Source organism: Sinocyclocheilus grahami, unplaced genomic scaffold (genome assembly GCF_001515645.1).
Source record: "Sinocyclocheilus grahami isolate Dianchi unplaced genomic scaffold, SAMN03320097.WGS_v1.1 scaffold1813.1, whole genome shotgun sequence".
NCBI classification, from domain to species: Eukaryota; Metazoa; Chordata; class Actinopteri; order Cypriniformes; family Cyprinidae; genus Sinocyclocheilus; species Sinocyclocheilus grahami.
Window position 1 is genome coordinate 124,017 of NW_015506992.1, and position 14,200 is coordinate 138,216.

Here is a 14,200-nt window from a genome sequence, read left to right on the forward strand (position 1 = left end):
TATAAATGTCAGACTGCCTAAGTGAGGCTGCTTGAGAATAAGAGATATTTTATGTTTGCTATTGCAGAAAACATTTTGAAAGTGATGCTGTAACAACTGTGACTCACCAGAAATCATGAGCAGAAAGATGAGAGGAAGAGAAAGAGTCATTCTGACCTTCATCACCATTACAATCTTCACAGCCATAACAAATAAGATAATTTAACAACAGTTATTAGGTACAGTATACAGGACAGTAACAATCACTGTCAGACTATGTTAGTGACATTATGCACATTAGTCCTTAATCAAATAATTTATTTGTTGTAATTCAGGTGTTGTCCTACAGAGATTTATGTGTTGCTCTATTAAAGAGTTTTATTATATCAGATCATGTGTGTCAGAGATCCAGACACTTCAGGAATAACAGCGATCAGACAATATTTCATCCTGTATGACTCTGGAGTAAATCAAAAATGTTTGTTGTCATCTACAATGATATTTCTTTATACTTCACATATTTACATACCTTAAACTGAAACTGACATTTGAAATGTACAAGCTCTTTATTAAATAATATGTAAAAACTCTCATACCTTGTTCGCAGTGGCTTTCATCAGTAGAGCAAATGTTGAGTTTGGAGCATGTTACGCAAGTTGAGATAATCTGTCAGTGATTATAATAACTTCCAGTTTCTATGCAAATGTGTTTTGTATGTAACTCAACTGAATAGAAAACTTCTCCATATTCATAAAATGACCCACTGTAAATGTCAGTTCAAGACAGTTATATTTGTATTGCATTTCACAAGTATAAAAAAAAAAAAAAAAGATGTATACTCTATGCATGTCAAAATGTCTTTAGGCCATATGGTGAACAGGAATCTAATATTCAAACAGAAGATCTAGGCTGCATTAAAGGACTTTTAAGTTACTAAGCATGATTCTATATAACTGTAAGGTCCATCCAGTTGGCCCAACAAAGGTATCCAATGGTGGCTCAAGGTTTCCTGCTGGTGCGCAAAATAATTTAATTTCAATCAAATTCTAATCTGACTCCATTCTATTATGACCCCGAATTTCGGTTAGAATGCAATTATTATCGATCATTCATATGATAATTTATCTAGACATCTGATTATTCTAATCTTGTTGTACTTGTTCAGTTGGATTTCTATAACACTACAGATCTCATACTCACAAGCTCGTCAGTCTTGGTCACTAGACACAGGTTATTAACTAATACTATTTAGATAGCCACACCATTCTTGCGCATTCTAAAAGTACTTTTATTTAGTCCCCATAGATCTGTATACACTTGAATAAAGGAACATTATATCTAGTCAGAGGTCATGATCACTATTATAGAAATAAGCCAACAACTTTACTTTCTCTGATAGTAGCTTTGGTATGGTCATGTCATGATTTCCCATGTACACTTAGCTAGAGTAAACACAGGTAAAGCCCACCCAAATTTAGGCTAGCCTAACAACATTCAGTTGACTTAAACGGAAATCCCTTTTTGGCTTTTGTGGTCTAAGTACAGTTAAACTTATGCCAAATGTTAACCGGATCCGTTACTAACCTGATGCAGATAACCTGATCGCAGACTAAAAAAACAACCCATGGCAACTGTATAGAAGTAGCCCTCTTCCGCAGAAGAACGGCAGAAAGTGTGTGCAGTATGGTGTTACACGTTCCCTGTGTGTGCTCTGCCCCTGTTTGCTGTGTGCCTTGTTTGTCTCCATAGTTAGTCTCATTGACTGCACCCATACCTTGTTTGTTGTCATGTTACTCATTGGTCCCGTTCGCTCTCCAGTGTATAGCCCTTGTGTTTCTGTTGTGCTTTGTCAGTTGTTTGTTGCAATGGTCCTATTCCTTGTGTTCTCTATGTTTGGGTTCATTAAATTACTGCACTTAGATGTAGTGATGGGAGAAACAAACCTTTTCGAAGCTTCGAATCAATTGAATCGCTGAAATGATTCACTATTTCGAATCACTCAGAACACCACACGCTGGTGACGCCTGCTGGTCAAAACTATGTAAATGCAAGAAAACTCATGCCAAAACATGCATAAAATCAGCTTTCACAAACCCAATGCAAATGCTTTCTTGAAAGTATAATTATTACATGCAATTAAAATTAAAAAATACCATTAAATATGAAGTGTCTGAATAATATGTGTTTTTTTTAAGAATTATTCATTTGTAGGGCTTGTTTTGTTTGTTTTATGGAGAGCTTGTCTAAACAGGCCAGTAAGAGACTAGACTCAACTACTCTGTCTCATCAAAAATGTCTACAAATTGATAACACTGATCCAAGATCAGGTAAAAATCATAGACGCTGGTTCAACAGTTCATCGCTGGGGTGTGATCCCAATGAACTTGCATGATTTGCGGGTTCACAGAGATCGCCCCCCCACTGACATTTCAAAATGTTTTGCAACAGCTATGACATAATGAAGCCTTGTTTACTGAAATCATGTGATTTTGGCAATTTGATACACACTCCCAAACAAAGTTTGGAAACAAATGATTCACAAAAGTTTCAGAGTGTCACAAAGCTGTGTTTCGAAAGCACCCATCTCTACTTAGATCCACTCTGTCTGCCTTCTCTGCCAGCTACATTACATATAGAGGGTAGGATGGATGATGAAAGGTATGTCCAGACAGTAATTATAGCATCTCGGAGGGGATGTAAATGTACCGAAAGTAATGTGTTTGACCAGTGCCATTCAGTCTTCGGAGCCACATTGTACTTTTGATCAGATTGATCAGGCCTTCCAAAAATGGAGAGGTATTCGGCCAATCACAACGCACTGGATAGCTGCCCAATCACAGCACACCTTGCTTTTCAGACCCATGAGCTTTGTAAAAATCGATGCGTTTCAGAAAGGCGGGGCATAGATAAGAAACAATAATGTACAGTATGTGGAAAATAATGGGTTTTTAACCTTAAACCGCATAAACACATTTCATTACACCAAATAAACAAAATAATGTTCTTTTTAGCAACATCATATGACCCCTTTAAACCAGCTGAAGTTCAGAGCAGGAGGGTTTGAGTCACTGCTGCAGCTCAGAGTCACTGAATCTCCCTCCACTATTTCACCAGACGGACTGATGGACACTGAGACGCTCTGTGGCGGATCTAGAGGTTAAACATGGTTTATATTCATATATCATATATCTTTATTTGTTTGTTGAATAAAAACTGAAAAATATTGTGGATATTGCAGTTTAATTTTGCACTTTAAGCAAAATGGTCAAACAGTTTCTCTTCATCTGGTATTGCAACAACTAATGATTATATTTACACTACAAAACACAGTTTAGAATTAGACTTTAAATGTAACAGTAAGCGATATTAGTTACTTTTTTGTTACTTCAGCCACATGCCCTGATTCACACCAAGACCTGGAGAAAGAAATACACCTCTGTTTTCATGCTTTTAAACGCACTCCAAGAATAATTTGACTCTGGTAAAACATCTATACTATAATAAAATTTTGCAATATCTAGATATTTAGGTCAGAATGCATGGTTAATGAATGGGGAAAAAATTTACTTCAACTGAGAAAGAGCAGTCAGATGGTACAGTTACAGGATCTACCAGCAGGAGGCTGATGAAGCCTTGCTGACCAGCCAAAGCCAATTGATTCACAAGCAAAGAGAGTCTCTGATTGGCTGGGTTTTTAACCAATCAGAGACCATGATAGGGCCATTATACCAACTGTTTACTGAAACTATTTATACAAAGAAGTTGGGGTCATATGATGCTTTTTTAAAGATCATTATTTTGTGTATTCTATGCACAATCAGCTTGTAACACTCCAAAGAGAAAGGAAAACTTGAAATCTGATCCTATGACCCCTTTAAAAGAAAACCTACTCACACATGAGTGTAATGCTGACAGCAGGAGAGGGCAGGTGTTCATGTCCTCTGACGGCGCAGCTGTAACGGCCAGAATCACTGCGCTCTGACTGAAGCTGGAGTGTTTCGCTGTGGATCTTTAAAGTCTGTCCATTTTTGTACCAGATGAATGCGTCTGTCAGACTGCATGTGGTTTCACAGGTCAGATTGACTCTTTCTTTCTCCAGCACCAGCTGTGGTGCCTTTACCTGAAGAGCTGGAGAAACACATCTACTGTCTGATATTTTATTTTAAGTAAAGAGAAGATCTTTCTAACCAAGTTCTAAAATTCTAACTTTTGTTAAATATATAATAGAAACAGAGAACAGAAGTGGATTACCAGAAACATTAAGATAAATTCCTTCTTTACCAATCCATTTTTTCCCTTCAATTTCAGTTACAAATCTGAAACGATAGATTGTCTCATCATGCTCAGTGATGTTGTGCAGTCTGAGGACGGCAGTTTTGTTTTTTCTGTCTTCAATGTATTCAACCCTGTCTTTATACTGGGAATATTCTTTTAAACTTTTGATCTCTACATCTGGCATCTTGATCCAGAATGTATCAATCAATTTATACTGCTGAGGGTATGTATACGAGCATGACATGTTTACTGTGGATCCATTAGGAGCACATATTGATTCCGTTTCAGTTATTAAAATGTACTTGAGTATGTTTGTAGTAATACAAATATACTATAAACATACTTGTATTTCAAGTGCATTTTTAATACATTTAATAGTATGTTTTGTTTTTTGTTTTTCACCAAAGTATATACGCTGCTGTCCTTTTTTAGTGTACTTTATGAATATTTGTAATGTACACAACAATATATAATACATTAAAGTTTTCTAGATATCAAAGTGAATCAGGGTATCTTCCGTCCAATCAATTTTTGTTTTAATATTGAAATCTGAAAAATGAAAAACGGCACATATTTCGTTTTTCAATTATTCAAACAAAACGAAAAATCAAGAATCCAGCTTAATTTTTCGTTTTTACATTCAGGGATAGAAAACGAATAAACAACTTGAATATTCGATATTAAAAGGATATTTTAAATGTATTTTAAGAAATACACTTAAATTGCACTAAATATATTTAAAGTGGTTCCATTTTAACACAATTTCAATATATTAAATATATTACAAATAGATTAAAATCCAACTTGAAATACACTTAATATACAAAGTTGTTTCAGAATAATACATTTAATGCGCACTTAGTATAGTATAATTTAAATACAGTAAGTATGTCTGAAAAAGCACAATTTAAATATATTTCTTTTTCACCTGGGTATTTATAGGCAAATAGACCAGAGTAGCAATTAAGATAAACTGTGCTAAATTGTCATAATGATGGCATAATGAAAATAAAGACTTTCTGACAATGTTAAAATTTTATGTATTTAGCAATAAAATGACAGTATAAACACAGAAAAGAAAACATTTGTTCTACATTGACAGTACAAAGCGAGAGCTAAAGAGCTATTACAGGTCTGAGTGGCGTCCATGTGTGAGTGTCGAGTGAAGGCAGTGTGTGTGATATTCACAATTAAGATCGTAATAAACGAGTTGATTTTAAGCTGAAAGCCATTAATGTCCAAACAGCAGAGCAGTCCCATAAATATGTAAATGATGAAATCAAGCAGAGAGGGAGCTGGAACATGACCTGGGATGGACTCAAATCCAGGTCTCCCATGAGCATCAATAGAATGCGGATCGACCACATGTTCTTCATTTGACTGAGCTGTAGATCACGTCCTCAGATCTGGGGAGAAATTAAAAGAATATGGCATTTCAGAAAATCCCACCAGCAGGTGACCGTCCATCATTTCGACAACAAAAAAACAAGAGGTCTGATTAAGCATTGAATAGGTTTCATTTGGGTTCAGACGAATCGTTTCTCACCTATTGACATCAGATAGATGCTGCATCTCAGTAGTCTCTTTAGTCTTGTTCATGTCTTTGTTCTTGAAGTGATGGACACTGGCATACTGAATCTCTTCAGCATCTCCAGAGTCTTTTTCTGTTTGTTCTCTCCCAGAGAGTTTGGGTTTCTTCACTTTAATGTTGGCATATAGATCATCCCTCTCATTGGCTGATACTAGTGAATACACTGGAACGTCATTGGTCGGAGCCGTTCCTGCTGATCTGCCCACATGATCATCCTGCTGTTTTATAAAATAACAATCACACAGTTATCGTGAGATCAATCTGAAATATTTTCTCAAATATTAGTCAAGCAACAGTACATGACTTTTTAAGTCTTAATTTTTATAGTCAAATATAATATCTATATCATGATCCTGCTGCTTTTGTAGATTGAGGTATGTATTATCAAACTTGCCTGATTTTGTCTGACAACGTCAGCTCCACCGTCTCTCCTTTTCTTCCTGGAAATGTTGTTACAAAGTACTGAACAGTATAATTTATTGCAAGTAACATTTAACATGTTGCAATAAGTTTAACAAATTCTGCATTTGTGTTAATTTGTAAAATGTCTTTATAATGCAGGAGCTCACTTAATAAACACACTGATGATGATGATGATCAATCCTCCACATCCCACCACAATCCCAATAACTGTGTGCAGAGCAGCTCTCTGAACACCTGAAACAAGAAGTTCATGAAGATCATTTCACACTAGAGACAGATGAAACTCAAAGAGTGTCTGTTTATAGTGAATACCTTTAACAGAGACTGAAACAGATGCTGATCTCTGAGATCCATGTTTATTCTGAGCCTCACAATAGTAGCGTCCGCTGTGACTGGAGTTAAAGCTGGAGATGCTGAAACTCTGTCCAGATCCAACAGCTGGGCTTTGATTCTCCTTAAACCAGCTGAAGTTCAGAGCAGGAGGGTTTGAATCACTGCTGCAGCTCAGAGTCACTGAATCTCCCTCCACTATTTCACCAGACGCACTGATGGACACCGAGACGCTCTTTGCAGGATCTAAAAAGACAAAAATGTAAAATGACATGCAGTAAGACAAATAATAAAAAAAATAATCAGTCAGATCTGACCAAAAATAAAGGTAGACTTACACATGACATTCACAGTCACAGCAGCAGAGCCATTAGATCCATGTTCATTTCTAGCAAAGCAATAAAAGTTTCCACTGGCTTCAGACGTAATGTTAGTGATGCTGTAAGTGTCACCAGATTTCAGAAATGTTTCTCCTTTAAACCAGCTGAAGTTCAGAGCAGGAGGGTTTGAGTCACTGCTGCAGCTCGGAGTCACTGAATCTCCCTCCACTATTTCACCAGATGAATTAAGGGTCACCACAACATTTCTTGGACCATCTAAAATACAAAGAATGAAATGTCTCATCAATGAACAGTGATAAAACACAGTGGAACTAGAGGATCTGTTCTCAGTTCTTGCACCAGCGTTCACTCACACATCACATTCAGCATCACAATATCAGAGTATTTCTCTCCATGTTTATTTCTGGACTTGCACTTGTATTCTCCACTGTGATCAGGTCTGATCTTTGAGATGCTGTAGATTCTTCCAGATCCTACAAACTTTCCTCCTTTAAACCAGCTGATTTCTGCAGGTGGGTTTGAATCACTGCTGCAGCTCAGAGCCACTGAATCTCCCTCCACTATTTCACCAGACGCACTGATGGACACTGAGACACTCTGTGGAGGATCTAGATTAAATATATTTAAAATATGAACATCATTATTTTATTTATGCAAAGACTTTCCATTATCATTATTAACAATTACTGAAGTGTATCTAAGTAGAAATCAAGAGACTTTATTTCAGTGACGAGATCCAAAAATATAAATCTACATCTGAACTGGTGCACAACAAATAAAACAGTATCACATTTACTGATTTATCAACCCATGAGTCATAAAGAGAGTCTCTAAACACAGATTCCTGATTCACATTCATTTGACATATTATTACATTATTAAAAATAAATCCTGTCATATAAACAAAAATATCATGCAGCCTATATTACTGGGCCTGAAACTAATTCTGAGTAATTTAATCTCAATAATTAGTGATATATTTTACTAATGTTAATGAATCAGTTTGTACTCACATTCAACATTAAGATAAACAGCAGGAGAGATCAAATGTTGATATCCTGAAACAGCACACTGATAGTTTCCTGAATCATGACGACTGACTGACTGCAGCTGAAGCGGATTCACTGTGATGATTCCTGTACTTAATCTCTGTGTGTTTCTGTACCAGATGAATGTTGTTTGTTGAGGCAGAGAGCAGCTGCTTTTACACATCAGACGGACTGAATCTCCCGCTTTCACACTCTGCTGTGTCTCCACCTGCAGATCTGACAACAGCAACAACTCACTGATTCACAATCAGACTAAAAAAGATATAATTTAATGTTATAATAATTGAAACTTTAAGAGGATGAAACTAGAAAAGAATAATGCATTTGATTTTATCCAAAGTGTCTAAACATTGCATCAGTGCATGTATTTCCTGGGAATTGAACCCATGACTTTGGCATTACTAGCGCTCTGCTTTACTGTTTGAGCTCCTGGAATAACAGGTGACATAATGTGTGTCTGTGGTGTATTTGTGAGAGTTCACTAGCTCTACCTGTGACGTCCAGCTGAGCTCCAGGAATCCCCGTCCATTTTCCACCCTCAGTGTTTGTAGTGAATCTGCAGTAGTATATGTGTTTATCAGCTTCTGTTACACTCGTCAAAGTGATTCTGTGAGTGTCTTTATAATCACTGACACACTGAACTCTTCCGCTCTTTTCTGGGTCTGAACACAGGTTCGGTGGATCTCCATCAGTTACAGCAGGTTTGGTCCAGAAGACTGTTCTGAGCTGATGATTATGAGGATATTTTAAAGTACAGGACATATTCACTGTTGATCCCTTTAATGCACAAACATATGAAGGACTGTAATTCACTCCCCAATGCTGCTGACCATAAACCCCTGAAACACAAAACACAGAAGTGAGAAATATAATTAGACTTTCAAACATGTGAATCTTTTATTTTCTTTTAGATTTCAGCTAACTTTACAAACTCAATTCAAAAGAAATTTTTAAAAAATTATAAAGGTGTGAATAATTCACTGATGTTAATGAATCAGTTTGTACTCACATCGTACTTGAAGATAAACAGCAGGAGAGATCAGATGTTGATATCCTGAAACAGCACACTGATAGTTTCCTGCATCATGACGACTGACTGACCGCAGCTGAAGCTGATTCACTGTGATGATTCCTGTACTTAATCTCTGTGTGTTTCTGTACCAGATGAATGTTGTTTGTTGAGGCAGAGAGCAGCTGCTTTTACATCTCAGAGTGACTGAATCTCTCTCTTTCACACTCTGCTGTGTCTCCACCTGCAGATCTGACAACAGCAACAACTCACTGATTCACAATCAGACTAAAAAAGATATAATTTAATGTTATAATAATTGAAACTTTAAGAGGATGAAACTAGAAAAGAATAATGCATTTGATTTTATCCAAAGTGTCTAAACATTGCATCAGTGCATGTATTTCCTGGGAATTGAACCCATGACTTTGGCATTACTAGCGCTCTGCTTTACTGTTTGAGCTCCTGGAATAACAGGTGACATAATGTGTGTCTGTGGTGTATTTGTGAGAGTTCACTAGCTCTACCTGTGACGTCCAGCTGAGCTCCAGGAATCCCCGTCCATTTTCCACCCTCAGTGTTTGTAGTGAATCTGCAGTAGTATATGTGTTTATCAGCTTCTGTTACACTCGTCAAAGTGATTCTGTGAGTGTCTTTATAATCACTGACACACTGAACTCTTCCGCTCTTTTCTGGGTCTGAACACAGGTTCGGTGGATCTCCATCAGTTACAGCAGGTTTGGTCCAGAAGACTGTTCTGAGCTGATGATTATGAGGATATTTTAAAGTACAGGACATATTCACTGTTGACCCCTTTAATGCACAAACATATGAAGGACTGTAATTCACTCCCCAATGCTGCTGACCATAAACCCCTGAAACACAAAACACAGAAGTGAGAAATATAATTAGACTTTCAAACATGTGAATCTTTTATTTTCTTTTAGATTTCAGCTAACTTTACAAACTCAATTCAAAAGAAATTTTTAAAAAATTATAAAGGTGTGAATAATTCACTGATGTTAATGAATCAGTTTGTACTCACATCGTACTTGAAGATAAACAGCAGGAGAGATCAGATGTTGATATCCTGAAACAGCACACTGATAGTTTCCTGCATCATGACGACTGACTGACCGCAGCTGAAGCTGATTCACTGTGATGATTCCTGTACTTAATCTCTGTGTGTTTCTGTACCAGATGAATGTTGTTTGTTGAGGCAGAGAGCAGCTGCTTTTACATCTCAGAGTGACTGAATCTCTCTCTTTCACACTCTGCTGTGTCTCCACCTGCAGATCTGACAACAGCAACAACTCACTGATTCATCAGCTTAAAGGAGAAGGTGCTGGCTGCAGAGCCAAACAGCAGCCCCTCACTGCAGAACACAAGATCCAGGGGGTGTGGTTGGATCCACATCTAGGGGGTGGAGATTGGTAGGTTTAGGGATGAGATGGGTGGGTTTAGGGATCAGGGGGTGGAGAAACCATAGAACATGTTCTTTTAAGTTGCAGAAGTTATGAAGGTCAGAGGAGAAATATGATGGAAGAATTAAGAAGAGATGGGTTGGTAGGGACAGGTATTAAAGATATACTGCAAAGTGGGGTGATTAGACAAAGCAGGAAAAATATTTGTAATTTCTTAAGTAGAACGGGTTTGATGAGGAAAATATGATTGTGGAAAACAAGCTGGAGGAAATCAAATGGAATAACATTGCAGGAGAATAATCCAGAAGGTGGCGGTAATGCAACGCTCTTGGATGCAAGCTGCCGTTAAACCTCAAAGAAGAAGAAGAACGCAGCGGTGCTGGGTTGGGAACGCGGACGTGAAAGAGGGCACGCACGTCACGTTAACATCGGACGTATCGCGACGACACCAGTGCGAGAAAAATTGGGAAGTAAGTCAATTTTTGATCCACACTCCATTCCAGTTGGTGGCGGAAATACACCATTTTGTTGTTTGTCAACCGCCAATAAAATTTCAAGAAGAAGACACCAGTGCGAGAAGCCGCCATTTTCTCAGCGTCTTCAGATGGAAGCGGGTGCGAGTAAAAGACGGTTTATGGTAAGTAAATATAAAAAATGTAAAGTCATCATTCATTGTTTGAGTCCGGTAGTATCTTGAGATTTCATGGAAGGCGGAAATATTCTGAAAAGAGCTGATATTGAAAAATACGCGGACTTCGCCTCAGAAATAGTCTTAACGGCCTCTTTTACTGAACGGAAGAGGTGCTTTTAATATAACGTCAGTGAGCGTCTTATGTCATATTTACATAAGATTTTACAATATTTAAATTTTTTGAGGTGTTAAGAGAGGGTTATTAACATATTTACATGTTAATTCGTAATATTTTTTTCCCGGTTAAATTGAATGTAGTTTCCTAAAGGAAACGGCGTTATGTAATAAAGACTAGCCTAATTATTTGTTAACATCTTCTGAAAAAGAAAGGAGTCATGAACGGCTTTAGAACAACAGCAGAGTGATAAACAATGACTGTATTTTCATTTTTGAGTGAACTATCACTTTAAGCCAAGTACTGCTCACTGCTGAGCCAAATGGCCTCCAGCTCCCCCTCTCTGGATGTCCAGCTCCACCTCTGTGGAACTAATGGGTGGAGTGGTGTTTAGCGATAGGGTAAAGGGTAGGGTTAGGGTGTGGTTAGGTGTCTAGCTCCACCCATTACATCCAGCGAGGGGGAGCTAGAGCGGCAGCTCCTCCCATTTGGCTCGAGATGGTCCTCACTGCAGAACACAAGATCCAGGGCGCATGGTTGGATCCAGATCCAACACCTCCCACCTTACATATACCCAAACCTACCAATCTCCACCCCCTGATCCCTAAACCTACCCATCTCCACCCCCTGATCCCTAAATTACTTTTTCAGAGCGACTGCAGGAGCGCTGATGATGACACAGCTGTTTCACGATTGGCCAAATTCACCACATGACAACAATGACGCTTGTTTCTAACATCTTCAAATTCAATACTGCTCATAAATCTGTGTTTTTAGAACATTACAAGCTTTTTTACTGTAGTCGCAATGTTATATTGAGTCACGTTTATCATGAAAGCATATATACCCCCACTTTATTAGTATTTAAATAGTATATATTTACGTTGAACTTTATTCTTGAACAGATGGCCCTGTATTAAGCAGTATATAAAAAAGTGTTTCTGTTGCTCATGAAAACGTTTCTGAAACGTCTGTGTATTTGACAAATATTGCATTTAATTCACTTCATCTGTGATAGAGTATGCAAACACCGCGTGAGCATCTCTAACGGGAGCAGAAAGTGTCCGGCTTGACGGCTCCGTTTTCAACTCCGCCCCCAACTGCAAGCAGCTACTCTCGTTGACTGCCGTCTGTAGCGGTACTTCAAGTCGAACGCACCTGTAGTCTGTCAATGGGAGGAAGCCACGCCCTATTTTGGAGTTCCCGCCCCCATTTGGAGATCTCCGGGCTGCAGCTATACCCTTCTCCAAAATTGGGTTAAAACAACCTAAAGTCCATACCCAGCAGTCTCAACCCAGCATTTGGGTTGAAAAAACAACCCAGCGTTTTTTAGAGTGTTCAGGCTTTAAAAATAGGATGCAAAAGAATAAAAAACACTCCCATGCAACTCATATTAAATATTCCAAGTGGCATACGACTGGTTTTGATGAGAAAGAAACTGTAATGTAATTGATTTTATTTCATTTTAATTTATTTTTTATTATTACAGGCAAGCTCCTTAGACGCTGTGTTTCAGATCTTGTTTTTGATTTCTCAAAATAGTTCACACTGTTACAATTACCAGCTGGAGTGACCATGAGCTCTGCTAGAGAGCGTTCCAACCCTTTATCGTCATTACTCACCCCGGACTCCATTTTCCAGGTTCCCTCTGCCCAGGAACTCATTATCTGTTAACAACTGTTTCGTATCAGGAGGACTATTTAAGATGCGCACACACACACTCAGATTGCTGAGTATTGTTAACCTGTAACGTCTTTGTGTTTTCGGTCTTGCCGGTGGTTGTCATCCTTTGACTGTTTACCTGGTTTCCTGTGATTGTTTGCTGCCTGCTTTGTGGATTACTCTTTTGAGTCTGGCTTGGATTATTTTGTTTGCTGGTTTTCGATCCTGCCTGTTTGACCATGTCTTTTTAAAATAAAGCCTGCATTTGGATCCACCAACTCCGTTGTCATGCCTCCACGTTATACGCAAACGTATGCAGTGACAAGAACTGATGCGAGGTCAAGATTTTTTGCTAAATAAGAAATGACACTTCAGTTTGCTCCTTTGTTTCTTGATGAACCCCATCACACAGCTACAGAACACTTGGCAATGTAAGTCAAAAATCATGTTATTTTACTACAGTTTTGCAACTTTTTTTTAAAGCATGAAGAAGTCATCTTCACCTTTTATAGTCATTATATGAATGAGTACTCATTTAATTTAACATTTCTCTTTGTATTCAAAAGAAAGAATGTCATACAGCAGGAGTTACATGATAAAGTGCGTGTTTGTGTGTCTGTGGTGTATTTGTGAGAGTTCACTATAGCTCTACCTGTGACATCCAGCCGAGCTCCAGGAATCCCTGTCCATGTTCCTCTGTTTGTAGTGAATCTGCAGTAGTAGATGTGTTTATCAGCTTCTATTACACTCGTCAAAGTGATTCTGTAAGTGTCTTTATATTCATTGACACACTGAACTCTTCCTCTCTTTTCTGGGTCTGAACACAGGTTCGGTGGATCTCCATCAGTTACAGCAGATTTGGTCCAGAAGGCTGTTGTGAGCTTATAATCATGTGGATGGTTTAAAACACAGAACATTTTCACTGTTGAACCCTTTAATGCACAAACATATGAAGGACTGTAATTCACTGCCCAATACTGCTGACCATAAACCCCTGAAACACAGAACTGAGAAAATTAGGTGGTTTTTCAGGTGTTTTGAACCAATGCACATAAAGTATCTTTTCATTTGGAACCTTTTTATATGTTAGCTGACAGCGAAACACTCATGTCCGTTTAAGAGCTACAAAGTGTGAAGAGCTCAATCAGCTTTTCACGAGTGTTAAAGTGTCTGTTTAGTGACTGAAACTGAAGACTCACCCGCAGTCATGATCACCAAGATCAGAGGAAGAGACGTTACGAGTGACGTCACCATAGTGATTTCTGTAATCATAAAACAATTATGACATTATGAGCATCATCTATACAACAT

General features: G+C 38.0%; 2 protein-coding genes across 2 annotated transcripts in view; both read right to left on the reverse strand.

Moving 5' to 3' along the window:
- LOC107572799 (sialoadhesin-like) overlaps window positions 1-171 on the reverse strand; it is a gene marked incomplete at its 3' end in the record, with an annotated part of 2,614 nt that extends 2,443 nt beyond the window's left edge. The window contains exon 1 of the mRNA XM_016259235.1: window positions 108-171. Coding sequence (XP_016114721.1) covers window positions 108-168 — 61 coding nt within the window. The remainder of the gene's footprint in view (window positions 1-107) is intronic.
- Window positions 172-5,370: 5,199 nt separating this feature from the next.
- LOC107572793 (Fc receptor-like protein 5) lies at window positions 5,371-14,098 on the reverse strand. The gene is made up of 14 exons (XM_016259232.1): window positions 14,089-14,098; window positions 13,542-13,760; window positions 10,043-10,294; window positions 9,525-9,872; window positions 8,998-9,249; window positions 8,480-8,827; window positions 7,953-8,204; window positions 7,293-7,547; window positions 6,937-7,194; window positions 6,581-6,844; window positions 6,415-6,502; window positions 6,240-6,285; window positions 5,801-6,063; window positions 5,371-5,660 (listed from the first exon to the last, which is right to left on the reverse strand). The coding sequence occupies exons 1-14, from the start codon at window positions 14,096-14,098 to the stop codon at window positions 5,627-5,629; spliced, it is 2,889 nt and encodes a 962-aa protein (XP_016114718.1). The 3' UTR covers window positions 5,371-5,626.
- Between the last annotated feature and the right edge of the window lie 102 nt (window positions 14,099-14,200).